Below are 17,458 nucleotides of genomic sequence, written 5' to 3'. Positions count from 1 at the left end.
AAAATGGCACTGAAAGACTTGCTTGACATAGGATTGCCACAAACCTTCAATTTGTAAAGAACACAATATCTGAAAAGCACAATAAGATGAAAATGCAATAAAATGAGGTATGCCTGTAAGATACTATTGGAACACAGCACCACCCATTCATTGATATATTATCTATTGCTGCTTTCATGCTGTAACAGCAGAGTGGAGCAGCTGCAACAAAGATTTCATGACCCCCAAAGCCTAAAGTATTCATTATTGGGTCCTTTACATAACTCAGCCCATTACTGACTGATCTTAACCATACTGTCTTCCAATCCATGAACATGTGTTTCTCCTTTTATTTAGATGTCCTTTAACTTCTCTCAGCAATGTTTTGTGTTTTCCAGTGTATAGATCCTGCCCTTTTGTTAAATGTATTACTAAGTATTTTATTCATTTTAAGATTGCTTATTGCCAGTTAGATTTTGTACACTTGTACTGAGCAACCTTGCTAAACTTATTAGTTCTAGTTATTTTGTTCATTTCTGCTCTTATTTTTATCATTTCATTCTTTCAAGTTACTTTGCTCATTTTCTTTCCCAGTTTCTTAAGTTGGAGCTTAAGTTGGTGACTTTAGACCTTTCTTCTTGTTTTATATTAGCACTTTAACATTTTAAGTTTCTCTCTAAACATTGCTTTAGCTATATTCTACAAATTTTGATATTATCATTCAGTTCAAAATATTTCCTAATTTCCTTTCTGATTTCATCTTTGAGTTACAGATTATTTACAAGCATTTTGTTTAATTTAGAAATACTCTGGGTATTCCTCGATACCTTAGTGTTAACTGATTTCTAATATAATTACTTTGTGATCAGGGATTATATACTGTATGGTTTCAATCCTTTTAAATTTATTGATATTTATTTAATAGCCCAGCGTATATTTTCTCTTAGAAAACACACCATGTGCTCTTGCATGTTGTTTATTGTGCAGAAGTTGGGAAGTAGTATTCAATGAATATCAGAGAGTGTTGTTCAGATTCTCTGTCTCTACTTGTTTTGTTGTTATTTTGTTTTAGTTTAGTTGTTCTATTACTTGCTGAGAGGGCAGTTTAAACAATCTACAATCATCACAGAATTGCTTATTTCTTCATTTCCATCAATTTTGGCTATCAGGCATAAATATTTATTTTTATATATAAATCATTATGTTGTCCTGCTGAATTTTATTATTATGAAATGACCCTCTTTATTTGATAACATTCTGTGTCTTGAAGTTTTTTTTCTTTAATCTGGAATTAATAAAGCTACTTCTTTTTCATACTTATTATTTTCATGGCACATTTTCCCCACCCATTTATTTTCAATCTGTCTCTTTATATTCAAAATGCATCTCTTGTACACAGCAATATTTGCATCTTGCTTTTTTCTTCTTCTTTTTTTGGCCACACCACGCAACTTGAGGGATCTCAGTTCCCCAACCAGGGACCAAACCCGAGCCCTCAGCAGTGAAAGCCTTGGAATCCTAACCACTAGGCCACCAGGGAACTCCCTTGCTTTTTTCTTTAATTCATTCTGACAGTCTCTGCCTTTTAATTGGAGCATTTAGCTCACCAATATTAAATATTGATACAGCTGGATTTTAGTCTAGCATTTATTTTCTGTTTGCCCCTTCAGTTTTTATTGCTGTTTCTTCTTTCCCGCTTTCTTTTGATTTAAATACTTTTTAGAATTGCACTTTAATGTATTAATCTTTTAATTATACCTCTTAACATTTTTAAGAAGTGACTGCTTAAGACAATGGTTCGCAGCTAGGGGTGATTTTGCCCCAAGAGAACACCTGTCAATGACTGAAGACTACTGGGGTTGGAGGAGAAGAATGCTACTGGCATCTAGTGGCAGGCCAGGGATACTGCCAAACACCCTACAATGCACAGGACAGCTTCTCACAACAAAGAATTATCTAGCCCAAATGTCAACAGTGCCAAGTTCGAGAAACTCTGCTTTAGGGATTATAATATATATTGTTAATTTAAATATTAGCCCACATTACATAATATGTAAAAACCTTAAAGCTGTACTGATCTATATCCATTCAGCCACACCACACCCAGTCATTTTTAATGACATAGTTTCCATACATAATATGTCTACATATACTATAAACACCACAAAGGCAATGCCATAGTTTGTTTTTGTTTTTTTAATAAATTTATTTATATATTTATTTATTTTTGGCTGCACTGGGTCTTCGTTGCTGTGTGCGTGCTCCTCACTGTGGTGGCTTCTCTTGTTGTGGAGCACAGGCTTCTGTAGTTGTGGCACGCGGGCTCAGTAGTTGTGGCTCGCAGGCTCTAGAGCGCAGGTTCAGTAGTTGTGGTGCACGGGCTTAGCTGCTCCGCGGCACATGGGATCTTGCCGGACCAGGGCTCGAACCCGTGTCCCCTGCACTGGCAGGCAGATTCTTAACCACTGCACCACCAGGGAAGCCCCCAATGCCATAGTTTTTGCTCTAAGTAGTCATACATATTTTAAAGACACTAAAAAGAAAAGAAACAGCTTGTTATATTTACCTAGAATTTACCATTTCCAATATTCTTCGATCATTTTGAGTATTCAGGTTTCCCTCTGGTATTATTTCACTTCAGTCTGAAGAACTTCCTTTAACACTTCTTATAGTGAAGGTCTCTTGGTGACAAATTCTTAGCTTCTTTTTATCCGAAAATGTTGTCTCACCTTCCTCCTTGAAAGATACTTTCACCAGATACAGAATTCAGGGTTGATAGGTTTTACTCCTTTCAACACTTTAAAAGTTTTGTCTTCTAGTCACCATGATTTCTGATGAATAGTCCACGGTCATTTGAATTGTCTCTGTGTATGTAATGTGTTGTTTTTATCTGGCAGCTTTCAAGATCTTCATGTTATCATGGTTCGTTGACAGTCTGACTATGATGTGCATAGCATGATTTTCTTCATACTTATTCTGTTTGGGGCTTGCTGAGTTTTTTAAATTCAGAATATTCACCAAATTTTTAGTTTCTGAACATTATTTCTTTAAATATTTTTTCTACCTATTCTGTCTATTCTCTCCTGGATCTGTAATTATATATATACTAGATATTTTGATATTGTTCCACATATTCTTGAGGCTCTGTTTATTTTTCCATAATTTCTCTTCTCTCTTTATTTCTCCAAATAATTTCTATTGCTCTAATTTCAATTTTACTGTTTCTGTCCTCTGTCATTTAGCCTAGTGAATATTTTATTTCAGATACAAATTTTTCAAAAAATGCTGAGTTCCATTTGACTCTTCTTAATGTTCTCTATTTCTCTGCTGAGGTTTCCTGTCTTTTCTCTCATTTTAAGCATAGTCTCCTTTATGGAAAATGGGGCAGTTTAAACAGCTGCTCGAAAGATCTTGTATGATCACTTGAACATCTGAGTCATCTGGGGGTTGGCAATTGCTGATTGTCTTTTGTTTTTTGCAAAGAGCCCAGCTTTTTGTGTTACTAAAGAAGTTTAGTTTAGTCAAAAAAACCAAAGCCCATGTCATCATCAGACTCTTCAGATTCTTCTTTCTTTGCTTCCACTTTCTTCTCCTCAGCTGGGACAGCACTCGGGGAGGGGGCAGGACCTCCTGCTGGGGCAGCACCAGCTGCTGGGGCAGGTCCACCTGCCCCCACATTGCAGATGAGGCTCCCGATGCTGACACTGGCCAAAGCCTTTGCAAACAAGCCTGGCCAAAAAGGTTCAACATTTACACCTGCTGCTTTAATGAAGGCATTGATCTTATCCTCCATGACCGTCACCTCAGTAGTGCAGGATGAGGGCCAAGTAGATGCAGGCGAGCTTCGAGACAGAGGCCATGGTGCGGGTGAGTGCTAGCCAGGTGCTGCCAGGAGCGATGCTAGTCACCGGATGAAGTGAGGGCTGCACCCCAATGCGGCCTTAGCTTCCTCAGAAGGACCAAGCACCTTAGCGGCAGCTGAGGAAAGGGAGCTAATTGTCTTTTTTCTTAAGAACGGGTCATAATATCCTGGCTTAACTTTGGACTGTATCCTGGACATTGTGAATGTCCAGAAACTGAATTCTATTACACACCTTTGAAGAGTGTTATGGTTCTGTTTTACAAGGAAACGGCTTGTTCAGACTTAAACTGCAAACTCTGTAACATCTGAGGTGCACGGCAGCTCAGACCTTAGCTCTGACTGCTCCCAGTCTCTCCCATGCAATCATGGATCAAGATTCAGCCAGAGATTCAGGGTTACATACAGAATCAAGGTTCCCCTCCTCTGGCTCTCTGGTTCCCCAAGCCCTTCCTCCCACCAGAGAGAAAGTGGGCTTTTCACCAGAATGTTAGCTGTCCTATACCATCAATGCCATAATTTCACTGACCTCAGGACAAGGCCCGCAAAATAGGAAATTCACTCTGTCATTCACTTCCTCTAAGTTTTGACGCCCCTCTAAAATATGCTGATTTCTGTTCACTTACCAGAGCCTCCAAGTAGTAGTTTTCTGTATTTTATTCATAGTTTGTCATTGTATATCTACAGGAGGTCTTGTGAGATAGAAGCTACTCAACCATTACCTTATCATCATCTTTGTTGTATATAATTTCTGAAGTAGTAGATTGGGGGAGTACTGATATACTATATATGTCTATGTCAGCAAAGTATCTGAAATAATATTTCATGATATTCTAGAATAAAAGCATGTTAAAAGGGGAGGAACTCTTAAAGATCATTTGTCCAATACTTTCATCGTGTAGACTTGGAAACTGAGTCCCAGAAAGTCAAGCAGCCAACATATCTGGGATGCAACATAAGATATCTTGATAGCTAGTTTTAGTACTCTGTCTTCTCAATACCATACATCTCTTTTGGATATAATAGAGAAGAAGGGACTGGCTAATACTATTTAGAAAGTTTTTTAGATGGTCAAAAAACCTTACTCGACGAATACTGACTAAGTGATATATGTCTACCTGGCAGAGGATTCCAAAGATATATAGAAGGCCTTATTGTCCTTTTGTCCTATCCTGCATAAATGCACACATTCCTATGTTCATTCGCTCAACAAATATCTACTGCTTGCCAATCATGTGCTAAGAATACAGTAGATACCCTGAGAAAACCATAATTCAAAAAGAGTCATGTACCACAATGTTCACTGCAGCTCTACTTACAATAGCCAGGACGTGGAAGCAACCTAAGTGTCCATCGACAGATGAATGGATAAAGAAGATGTGGCGCAGATATACAATGGAATATTACTCAGCCATAAAAAGAAACGAAATTGAGTTATTTGTAGTGAGGTGGATGGACCTAGAGTCTGCCATACAGAGTGAAGTAAGTCAGAAACAGAAAAACAAATACTGTATGCTAACACATATATATGGAGTCTAAAAAAAAAAAATGGTTCTGAGGAACCTAGGGGCAGGACAGGAATAAAGATGCAGACGTAGAGAATGGACTTGAGGACACAGGGAGGGGGAAGGGTAAGCTGGGACGAAGTGAGAGAGTGGCATGGACTTATATATACTACCAAATGTAAAATAGATAGCTAGTGGGAAGCAGCTGCATAGCACAGAGAGATCAGCTCGGGGCTTTGTGACCACCTAGAGGGGTGGGATAGGGAGGGTGGGAGGGAGATGCAAGAGGGAGGAGGTATGGAGATATACGTATATGTACAGTTGATTCACTTTGTTATAAAGCACAAACTAACACACCATTGTAAAGCAATTATACTCCAATAAAGATGTTAAAAAAAAGAATACAGTAGAGAATAAGAATGACATGTATGTTTCCCACCATCCTAAAGTTTATATTCTAGCAGCTTGTATCCTAGACCAGAAGAGAGACAATAAACAATGAATAAGAAGCTTTCACATTAGTGACCCCCTCCTTGAAGCTCGCTCTTCCCTTGGCTTTTTCCTCCACTCATCCCTTACATGGTTCATCCTTGGCCCCCTATTTACTTTAGATGCTTTCCCTCGGCAATATCAACTTCTCCCCATGGTTCCCACAATGTATACATTGATTATGCTCAATATTTCATTTTTAACACAGATCTCTCAAATAAGCTCTAAACTATCTCTTGTACATATTCAATGACATGTACCACACAGGCCCTTTGAATTTGCCATCCCCACAACTGAACTCAGCTCATTCCCTGTCAAACACATTTCTCTTTCTGTCTTTCCCATTTCAATGGTAAAACCTAGATGCCACTGCCTGTTTTACCTCTCACATCCAGGGAGTGGGTCACCAACTCCTTTTAATTCCACTTCCTGAATCCTTCTGCACTGTAACCGCTCTGCTACTGATCCAACCATCTACTTTATGTTATTACAGTATCCGATTAAGCATTTTCTCAGCATTTTGCAACAGAACTGACTTTCTATAACACAGATCTAATAATTTCATTTCCCCTGTGTCTTGTGGAAATTTTGTCAGCACTTATTTTATTGTATTCAATTACTTAGATAATTATTAGACTTTGAACAATTAGAAGGAAGGGACCATGCTTTGCTTATCTAAAATTTCCATAATCTAGCAATAGTAAGCAAATACCATTAAAGATGTTCTCATTAAATTTTTGGATTACAAAATTTGCATGAATTTAAAACAGAAATTCAAATATACAAATTGCTTAAATAATTAGCTAACCCCAAAAGGAAATGCCTACAAGGAAAAAAATGTTGAATATAAGAATGAATGAATGGACAAACAAACAAAAAGGCAAGGAGGATCCCTTAACAACACATGTATAAGGATGAAGGGATTTTAGTTTATTTCATTAGTAATTTAATTCTGAAAAAGGCCAATGCAACTTTGGGGTACAGTAAAGTATCAGTAATAGTTCCAATCTATGCTAAATGTTACGGGTACCATGTTTTAAGAGAATCAATGACAAACTGAAGGCCTTGCTGAGGAAAGCAGCCAGAACAGGGTGGGGCCCTGAGTTCAGTACTATGGGAAAAGGCTGAAATAAATACTGATATTTAATCTGTAGAAGAGGAAACTTAATGGGGACATAAAAGTTCTTAATTTGAAGAACAATTCATAGTAGAGGAATAAGACAACCTGAAAAACACAAGACAACATCAGAAACATGGGGTCTAAGTACAGGGGAACTTCAGCTTGGTATTAGGACTGTTCCCATCTGGGACGTCACTGTGTGATTTTGCAAATTCTCTTGCACTAGAGATTTCAAGCAGAAGCTGGACAACCACATCGTGGATGCGTTAGCACAGAGGATTTCTGCACAGAATAGGAGACTGATTTGAACGTTGAGTTGTTGAATGTAGACTTAGACTGGTTCACTTATGGCACCTAACTACAAGATAAATCATGAGCAAGTCATTTATACCGACGATTCTGGATAACCAAAAAAATCATCCAGACATCTCCCTTCCAGATCAAACTGTGACTGCCGTTTTCCACCTAGGAAGTAACTAAGGATTCCTCTAAGGTAGCTGTTAGCTAGTAGTTAATGAATACAAAAGAAAAGCATCATGCATTTGAGAATGCTTACTATGCAGTTTTTAATGTTATAAAGACCCTGAATATAAATGCAAATACAGGTAGATACCCACAAACTATATAAAAATGCTCCATACAGGTGGGGCAGCGTGAACTGGCGAATGAATCAAGGGAACTGCAAGGAATTCAGTATAGCTGGGGTAGGAAGCTAGAGAGCCGTGTGGATGAAAGGCTCTTGGAGCTGCAGCCAGGGGTCAGTGCTGTGCCTCTGAGGTGGGAGAGCCAACTTCAGGACACTGGTCAAGAGACCTCCCAGCTCCACATAATATCAAACAGCGAAAATCTCCCAGAGATCTCCATCTCAACACCAGCACCCAGCTTCACTCAAAAGACCAGCAAGCTACAGTACTGAACATCCTATGCCAAACAACTAGCAAGACAGGAACACAACCCCACCCATTAGCAGAGAGGCTGCCTAAAATCATAATAAGTCCACAGACACCCCAAAACACACCACCAGACGTGGACCTGCCCACCAGAAAGACAAGATCCAGCCTCATCCACCAGAACACAGGCAAGAGTCCCCTCCACCAGGAAGCCTACACAACCCACTGAACCAACCTTAGCCACTGGGGACAGACACCAAAAACAACCGGAACTACGAACCTGCAGCCTGCAAAAAGGAGACCGCAAACACAGTAAGATAAGCAAAATGAGAAGACAGAAAACACACCGCAGATGAAGGAGCAAGGAAAAAACCCACCAGACCTAACAAATGAAGAGGAAATAGGCAGTGTACCAGAAAAAGAATTCAGAATAATGATAGTAAAGAGGATCTAAAATCTTGGAAACATAATAGAGAAAATGCAAGAAACATTTAACAAGGACCTAGAAGAACTAAAGCTGAAACAAGCAACGATGAACAACACAATAAAATAAATTAAAAATACTCTAGACGGGATTAATAGCAAAATAACTGAGGCAGAAGAACGGATAAGTGACCTGGAAGATAAAATACTGCAAATAACTACTGCGGAGCAGAATAAAGAGAAAAGAATGAAAAGAACTGAGGACAGTCTCAGAGACCTCTGGGACAACATTAAATGCAGCAACATTCCAATTATAGGGGTTCCAGAAGAAGAAGAGAAAAAGAAAGGGACCGAGAAAATATTTGAAGAGGTTAGAGTTGAAAACTTCCCTAATATGGGAAAGGAAATAGTTAATCAAGTCCAGGAAGCACAGAGAGTCCCATAGAGGATAAATCCAAGGAGAAACACACCAAGACACATATTAATCAAACTATCAAAAACTAAACACAAACAAAACATATTAAAAGCAGCAAGGGAAAAACAACAAATAACACACAAGGGAATCCCCATAAGGTTAACAGCTGATCTTTCAGCAGAAACTCTGCAAGCCAGAAGGGACTGGCAGGACATATTTAAAGTGATGAAGGAGAAAAAACTACAACCAAGATTACTCTACCCAGCAAGGATCTCATTCAGATTTAATGGAGAAATTAAAAACCTTTACAGACAAGCAAAAGCTGAGAGAGTTCAGCACCACCAAACCACCTTTACAACAAATGCTAAAGGATCTTCTCTAGGCAAGAAACACAAGAGAAGGAAAAGACCTATAATAACAAGCCCAAAACAATTAAGAAAATGGGAATAGGAACATACATATCGATAAATACCTTAAATGTAAATGGATTAAATGCTCCCACCAAAAGACACAGACTGGCTGAATGGATACAAAAACAAGACCCATATATATGTTGTCTACAAGAGACCCACTTCACACCTAGAGACACATACAGACTGAAAGTGAGGAGATGGAAAAAGATATTCCATGCAAATGGAAACCAAAAGAAAGCTGGAGTAGCAATTCTCATATCAGACAAAATAGACTTTAAAATAAAGACTATTAGAAGAGACAAAGAAGGACACTACATAATGATCAACGGATCGATCCAAGAAGAAGATATAACAACTGTAAATATTTATGCACCCAACATAGGAGCACCTCAATACATAAGGCAAATACTAACAGCCATAAAAGGGGAAATCGACAGTAACACATTCATAGTAGGGGGCTTTAACACCCCACTTTCACCAATGGACAGATCATCCAAAATGAAAATAAATAAGGAAACACAAGCTTTAATGATACATTAAACAAGATGGATTTAATTGATATTTATAGGACATTCATCCAAAAACAACAGAATACACATTTTTCTCAAGTGCTCCTGGAACATTCTCCAGGATAGATCATATCTTGGGTCACAAATCAAGCCTTGGTAAATTTAAGAAAATTGAAATTGTATCAAGTATCTTTTCCGACCATAACGCTATGAGACTAGATATCAATTACAGGAAAAGATCTGTTAAAAATACAAACACATGGAGGCTAAACAATATACAACTTAATAACGAAGTGATCACTGAGGAAATCAAAGAGGAAATCAAAAAATACCTAGAAACAAATGACAATGGAGACACGACGACCCAAAACCTATGGGATGCCGCAAAAGCAGTTCTAAGAGGGACGTTTATAGCAATACAATCCTACCTTAAGAAACAGGAAACATCTTGAATAAAAAAGCTAACCTTGTACCTAAAGCAGTTAGAGAAAGAAGAACCAAAAAACTCCAAAGTTAGCAGAAGGAAAGAAATCATAAACATCAGATCAGAAATAAATGAAAAAGAAATGAAGGAAACGATAGCAAAGATCAATAAAACTAAAAGCTGGTTCTTTGAGAAGATAAACAAAATTGATAATCCATTAGCCAGACTCATCAAGATAAAAACGGAGGGGCTTCCCTGGCGGCGCAATTGTTGAGAGTCTGCCTGCCGATGCGGGGGAGGCGCGTTCGTGCCCTGGTCCGGGAGGATCCCACATGCCGCGGAGCGGCTGGACCCGTGAGCCATGGCTGCTGGACCTGCGCATCCAGAGCCTTTGCTCTGCAATGGGAGAGGACACAACAGTGAGAAGCCCGCATACCGCAAAAAAAAAAAGGAAAAAGGGAGAAGACTCAAATCAATAGAATTAGAAATGAAAAAGGAGAAGTAACAACTGACACTACAGAAATACAAAAGATCATGAGAGATTACTAAAAGCAATTCTATGCCAATAAAATGGACAACCTGGAAGAAATGGACAAACTCTTAGAAATGCACAACCTGCCAAGAATGAATCGGGAAAAAATAGAAAATATGAAGAGACCAATCACAAGCACTGAAATTGAAACTGTGATTAAAAATCTTCCAACAAACAAAAGCCTAGGACCAGATGGCTTCACAGGAGAATTCTATCAAACATTTAGAGAAGAGCTAACACCTATCCTTCTAAAACTCTTCCAAAATACAGCAGAGGGAGGAACACTCCCTAACTCATTCTACAAGGTCACCATCATCCTGATACCAAAACCAGACAAGGATGTCACAAAGAAAGAAAACTACAGGCTAATATCACTGATGAACATAGATGCAAAAGTCCTCAACAAAATACTAGCGAACAGAATCCAACAGCACATTAAAAGGATCATACACCATGATCAAGTGGGATTTATTCCAGGAATGCAAGGATTCTTCAATATATGCAAATCAATCAACGTGATACACCATATTAACAAATTGAAGGAGAAAAACCATATGATCATCTCAATAGATGCAGAGAAAGCTTTCGACAAAATTAAAAACCCATTTATGATAAGAACCCTGCAGAAAATAGGCATAGAGGGAACTTTCCTCAACATAATAAAGGCCATATATGACAAGCCCACAGCCAGCATCATCCTCAATGGAGAAAGACTGAAAGCATTTCCACTAAGATCAGGAAGAAGACAAGGTTGCCCACTCTAACCACTCTTTTTTTTTTTTTTTTTTTAAAGTAGATGTTGGGGGTAGGAGTTTATTGATTAATCAATTTATTTTTGCTGTGTTGGGTCTTCATTTCTGTGCGAGGGCTTTCTCTAGTTGTGGCAAGCGGGGGCCACTATTCATCATGGTGCGCAGACCTCTATCGCGGCCTCTCTTGTTGTGGAGCACAGGCTCCAGACGCGCAGGCTCAGTAGTTGCGGCTCACGGGCCTAGTTGCTCTGCGGCATGTGGGATCCTGCAAGACCAGGGCTTGAACCTGTGTCTCCTGCATTAGCAGGCAGATTCTCAACCACTGCACCACCAGGGAAGCCCTTCACCACTCTTATTCAACATAGTTTTGGAAGTTTTAGCCCCAGCAATCAGAGGAGAAAAGGAAATAAAAGGAATCCAAATCAGAAAAGAAGAAGTAAAGCTGTCACTGTTTGCAGATGACATGATACTATACATAGAGAATCCTAAAGATGCTACCAGAAAACTACTAGAGCTAATCAATGAATCTGGTAAAGTAGCAGGATACAAAATTAATGCACAGAAATCTCTGGCATTCCTATACACTAATGATGAAATATCTGAAAGTGAAATCAAGGAAACACTCCCATTTACCACTGCAACAAAAAGAATAAAATATCTAGGAATAAACCTGCCTAAGGAGACAAAAGACCTGTATGCAGAAAATTATAAGACACTGATGAAAGAAATTAATGATGATACAAATAGATGGAGAGATATACCATATTCTTGGATGGGAAGAATCAACACTGTGAAAAAGACTCTACTACCCAAAGCAATCTACAGATTCAATGCAATCCCTATCAAACTACCACTGGCATCTTTCACAGAACTAGAACAAAAACTTTCACAATTTGTATGGAAACACAAAAGACCCCGAACAGCCAAAGCAATCTTGAGAACGAAAAACGGAGCTGGAGGAATCAGGCTCCTTGACTTCAGGCTATACTACAAAGCTACAGTAATCAAGACAGTATGGTACTGGCACAAAAACAGAAAGATAGATAAATGGAACAGGATAGAAAGCCCAGAGATAAACCCACGCACATATGGTCACCTTACCTTTGATAAAGGAGGCAGGAATGTACAGTGGAGAAAGGACAGCCTCTTCAATAAGTGGTGCTGGGAAAACTGGACAGCTACATGTAAAAGTATGAGATTAGATCACTCCCTAACACCATATACAAATATAAGCTCAAAATGGATTAAAGACCTAAATGTAAGGCCAGAAACTATCAAACTCTTAGAGGAAAACATAGGCAGAACACTCTAGGACATAAATCACTGCAAGATCCTTTTTGACCCACCTCCTAGAGAAATGGAAATAAAAACAAAAATAAACAAATGGGACCTAATGAAACTTCAAAGCTTTTGCACAGCAAAGGAAACCATAAACAAGAACAAAGACAACCCTCAGAATTGGAGAAAATATTTGCAAATGAAGCAACTGACAAAGGATTAATCTCCAAAATTTATAAGCAGCTCATGCAGCTCAATAACAAAAAAACAACCCAATCCAATAATGGGCAGAAGACCAAAACAGACATTTCTCCAAAGAAGATATACAGACTGTCAACCAATACATGAAAGAATGCTCTACATTATTAGTCATTAGAGAAACGCAAATCAAAAGTACAATGAGATATCATCTCACACCAGTCAGAATGGCCATCATCAAAAAATCTAGAAATAATAAATGCTGGAGAGGGTGTGGCGAAAAGGGAACCCTCTTGCCCTGCTGGTGGGAATGTGAATTCATACAGCCACTATGGAGAATAGTATGGAGGTTTCTTAAAAAACTACAAATAGAACTACCATTTGACCCAGCAATCCCCACTACTGGGCATATACCCTGAGAGAACCATAATTGAAAAAGAGTCATGTACCAAAATGTTCACTGCAGCTCTATTTACAATAGCCCGGAGTGGAAACAACCTAAGTGTCCATCATCAGATGAATGGATAAAGAAGATGTGGCACATACACACAATGGAATATTACTCAGCCATAAATAGAAACGAATTTGAGCTATTTGTAATGAGGTGGAGGGACCTAGAGTCTGTCATACAGACTGAAGTCAGTCAGAAAGAGAAAGACAAATACCAAATGCTAATACATATATATGGAATTTAAGGGAAAAAAATGTCATGAAGAACCTAGGGGTAAGACAGCAATAAAGACACAGACCTACTAGAGAGTGGACTTGAGGATATGGGAAGGGGAAAGGGTAAGATGGGATGAAGTGAGAGAGTAGCATGGACATATATACACTACCAAATGTAAAATAGCTAGCTAGTGTGAAGCAGCCGCAGAGCACAGGGAGATCAGCTCGGTGCTTTGTGACCACCTGGATGGGTGGGATGGGTGGGATGGGTGGGATGGGAGGGTGGGAGGAAGGGAGACGCAAGAGGGAAGAGATATGGGAACATATGTATATGTATAACTGATTCACTTTGTTATAAAGCAGAAACTAACACACCACTGTAAAGCAATTATACTCCAATAAAGATGTGGGAAAAAAAAAAATGCTCCATACACAAGAATGTAAAATTCCCCTTCCTTTCTCACTTTGCTGCTATGGACATCTTTGTTCTTTAAACTACATGGCACCCTGGTCCCTACTTCTTGATCCTCCTAGGACCCATTTACAGAGAGGTATGCTGGAAAAAGAAAAGTAGTAAAAAGAAAAAACAAAAAAAAACACTTTTTTTTTTTTTAAGACCAACAGCTTCTATTTATTGGACAATTGCAGCTTCTTTCCTAATGAGATACAGCCCATTCCTTTTTTCGGGTATTTGTACATTTCAGCCAGTTAAGGGAGAAGGGGAGGGAACACTCAATGACAGACTCAGATGTTTCTTTTTTGGTGAAAGCAAAAAACCTTTATAAACAACATCCCACTCCTAAGTAAAAGTGGGATAGAAAAACCTTGATTGTTTTTAATCTGGCATTTATGTATATCTTCTCATTCCATATGTACAGGTTATTTGGGTACTATTACCGTCCACTGGCAGAATACTTAACAGGAAAAACAAGTATCAGGATGGAAAAAGTATTAACAAAAGCTAAGAAAAAAATGGCTTCAGGAGGGTGGGCAGCAGTAGAAGCAGAAAGTGTGCAGGAAGGTCCTGCCAACTGCCAATCTTCCAATCTTCCAGAAAGAGCAGTGGATCTAGTACACTTGTCTTAGTAACCCAAATTATAAAATCACAAAAATCATCCCACAAAAACAAACTGATACATGGTTCTCTAGTGCTCTCCTAGATACACAGTGGGTTCAACAGACTTTTGGGAGATGGCTCAGAACCTAATTACTGTATATAAAGCTGTTTTCAGGACTATCTTTATGAAGATCTTAATGTTTTATCAGTAAATCCACTAGAAGAAAAATTACTTAAGCTGCAGCACTGGGAACAAATTATGCAAATCTCTGAACGGCAAAGGCTGCAGCACTAATAGCTAATAGATACTTCTTTTAGGCATGGATAAGTCAACTGCACCTTATTACTCGTCAAAAGGAAGTGACCATTTTCACAAGTAAAGTGCTGGGTTATTTCTCATTACCCATAGTTCTCTCAAAAGTTACTCACAGCTGAAGAGTAGAGTTCAAACTCTTGCTCAGGAAGGAAAGAATGCCAGCCATCTTCTATCACTTCAAACATAGGCCGGTAAAAGAAAGGGTACATCAGCGTGATGGAGTCCAGGGTAGACAATGCCTAGGGGAAAAAAAGAAATAAAAAAGAAAATTGGAACATTTCACGATTTTGAACACTTTCTAATTGCCAAATTGGTATTAAATACGGCCTAATAATGATGGACACCCAATATATTTCTCTAACATGGTATTTATCACTAGATACAATTATACCTTACTGAGGCTAATTACCATGCTTTCAGCCTCTAACTAAGTTTCTGGCACATAACATACACTCAATTAGCATTTGCTGAATGAACAAAAGAACAAAACAATGTGCACACCTACTCAGGAGAAAAATGAAAAAACTCCTTCTTGAGACCATTTAATAAACCCTAATAAAAAGGTCCAAATATTTCTGGGGATCAGAGAATAGGTTTTGGTTAGTCAGTAAGGCCTTGGCTCAAAATCCAGTTATTAACTATACAGAAACATATGTAAATTATTTAAAATCAGTGTGTGTAAGCAATTGTAAAAAAGCTCAGTAGCCAAAGAGTCAGAAGGGAGTCAGACTGCTGGACTCAAATTCCAGATGCCAATGCAAGAGTGTTTAAGTAATGTAACCACTCTACGCCTCACTTTCCTTAGCTGTAAAGTAGAGGAAATAACCTCATAGGGCTACCTCTTAGGGCTGTTGGGAGCATTAAGAGAGAAAATGTATGTAACAGGGCTAGAACAGTGCCTGGCACATAATAAACTCTAAAATAATTTTAGCTGTTACATGTTCCACATCGCCTCCATCAATGTGAAATTTCCTCCCTTCCTAGAGTGATATGGTCAGGTATCCTCATACTTTATGCTACACTGACCCAAAACCGGGGCAATAACTCTGTGGTCCCAAAATGAGCCTATTGCCATCTGAAGCACTTGAATTCTGGTGACACCACCAGGGAAACCTGACTAGATGGAGGAACTGAAAAACGGAACATCACCTGGCAGTTTCATCTTCTGACAGGGGAGTTTTAGAAAGCATTTCTGTGAGCGGGGAAAAAAAAGCAGCAAAATCAATTCGCATAATTCAAACTGCAGTAGTTTTGGAGACACTCAGCTGGAGGCGGAGAAGAGGGCCCAACATCATGCTAACATCCCCAAGCTCTCAGAATAAAGCTACCTCCTTTTAGGTCAGTAGAACCTTTATTTTATTTTATTTATTTAATTTTTAAATTTTATTATTTTATTATTTAAAAGATATTCTTCGCAATATTAAAAAAAATTTTTCAGCTTTACTGTGGTATAAATTGGCAGCTTTATTAAACTGTAAGATATTTCAAATGTACAAAGTGATGATTTGATACACATGCACATCGCAAAAGGATTTTCCCCCGAGTTAATTAACACATCCATCACCTCACATATCTACCTTCTGTTGTTGTTTATGAAAATATTTAAGTTCTACTCTCTTAGCAAACTTCAATTACATAATACAGTGTTATCAACTATAGTCCATGTTACACATTAGATTCTCAAACCTTATCTCATAAACATCTGTAACTTTTACCAACCTCTCCCTATTTCACCCACCTCCAGCCCCTGGAAACCACTTTTCTACTCCCTGTTTCTATGTTTGCTTTTTTTTATTTTTTAGATTCCACATATAATTGATACCATGCAGTATTTGTCTTTCTCTGTCTGCCTTATTTCACTTAACACAACGCCCTTCAGTTTCATCCATGTTCTTGCAAATGGCAGGACTGCTTTCTTTTTTTTTTTGCGGTATGCGGGCCTCTCACTGTTGTGCCCTCTCCCGTTGCGGAGCACAGGCTCCGGACGCACAGGCTCAACGGCCATGGCTCACGGGCCCAGCCACTCCACGGCATGTGGGATCTTCCCGGACCGGGGCATGAACCCGTGTCCCCTGCATCAGTAGGCGGACTCTCAACCACTGCGCCACCAGGGAAGCCCAGGACTGCTTTCTTTTTTAAGGCTGAATAATATTCCTGTGTGTGTGTGTGTGTGTGTGTGTGTGTGTGTGTGTGTGTGTGTGTGTTTCCCTACTCATTCATCCATCAACAAGACACTTAGGTTGTTTCTACACCTTGGCTATTATGAATAATGCTGCAGTGAACATGGGAGTACAGATATTTCTTTAAGACAATGATTTTGTTTCCTTCGGATATATACTGAGAAGTGGGATTGCTGGATCATATGGTAGTTCTATTTTTAATTCCTTGAGGAACCTCCATACTGTATTCCATTGTGATCGGTACAACCATTATTTTATTTTATTTTATTTTGCTGTACGCGGGCCTCTCACCACTGCGGCCTCTCCCGCCGCGGAGCACAGGCTCCGGACGCACAGGCCCAGCGGCCATGGCTCACGGGCCCAGCCGCTCCACGGCACGTGGGATCCTCCCAGACCAGGGCGCGAACCCATATCCCCTGCATCGGCAGGCGGACTCTCAACCACTGCGCCACC

General features: G+C 39.1%; 2 protein-coding genes across 3 annotated transcripts in view; both read right to left on the bottom strand.

Moving 5' to 3' along the window:
- MTMR9 (myotubularin related protein 9) overlaps positions 1-17,458 on the bottom strand; it is an 86,899-nt gene that overhangs the window by 52,488 nt on the left and 16,953 nt on the right. For both annotated transcript variants that reach the window (XM_032635901.1, XM_032635902.1), the window contains exon 3: positions 14,939-15,064. In XM_032635901.1, the coding sequence (XP_032491792.1) occupies positions 14,939-15,064 (126 nt within the window). The remainder of the gene's footprint in view (positions 1-14,938; positions 15,065-17,458) is intronic.
- Positions 3,419-3,839, bottom strand: LOC116755882 (60S acidic ribosomal protein P1-like). The gene is given in 2 exon segments (XM_032635904.1): positions 3,419-3,788; positions 3,790-3,839. Coding segments are annotated over 2 exon segments (342 nt in total). The 3' UTR covers positions 3,419-3,496.

The sequence above is a fragment of the Phocoena sinus genome, chromosome 6, assembly GCF_008692025.1.
Source record: "Phocoena sinus isolate mPhoSin1 chromosome 6, mPhoSin1.pri, whole genome shotgun sequence".
Lineage (NCBI taxonomy): Eukaryota > Metazoa > Chordata > Mammalia > Artiodactyla > Phocoenidae > Phocoena > Phocoena sinus.
The sequence above is the reverse complement of the archived record's forward strand: the minus strand, read 5'-3'. Positions and strand labels throughout refer to the sequence as shown.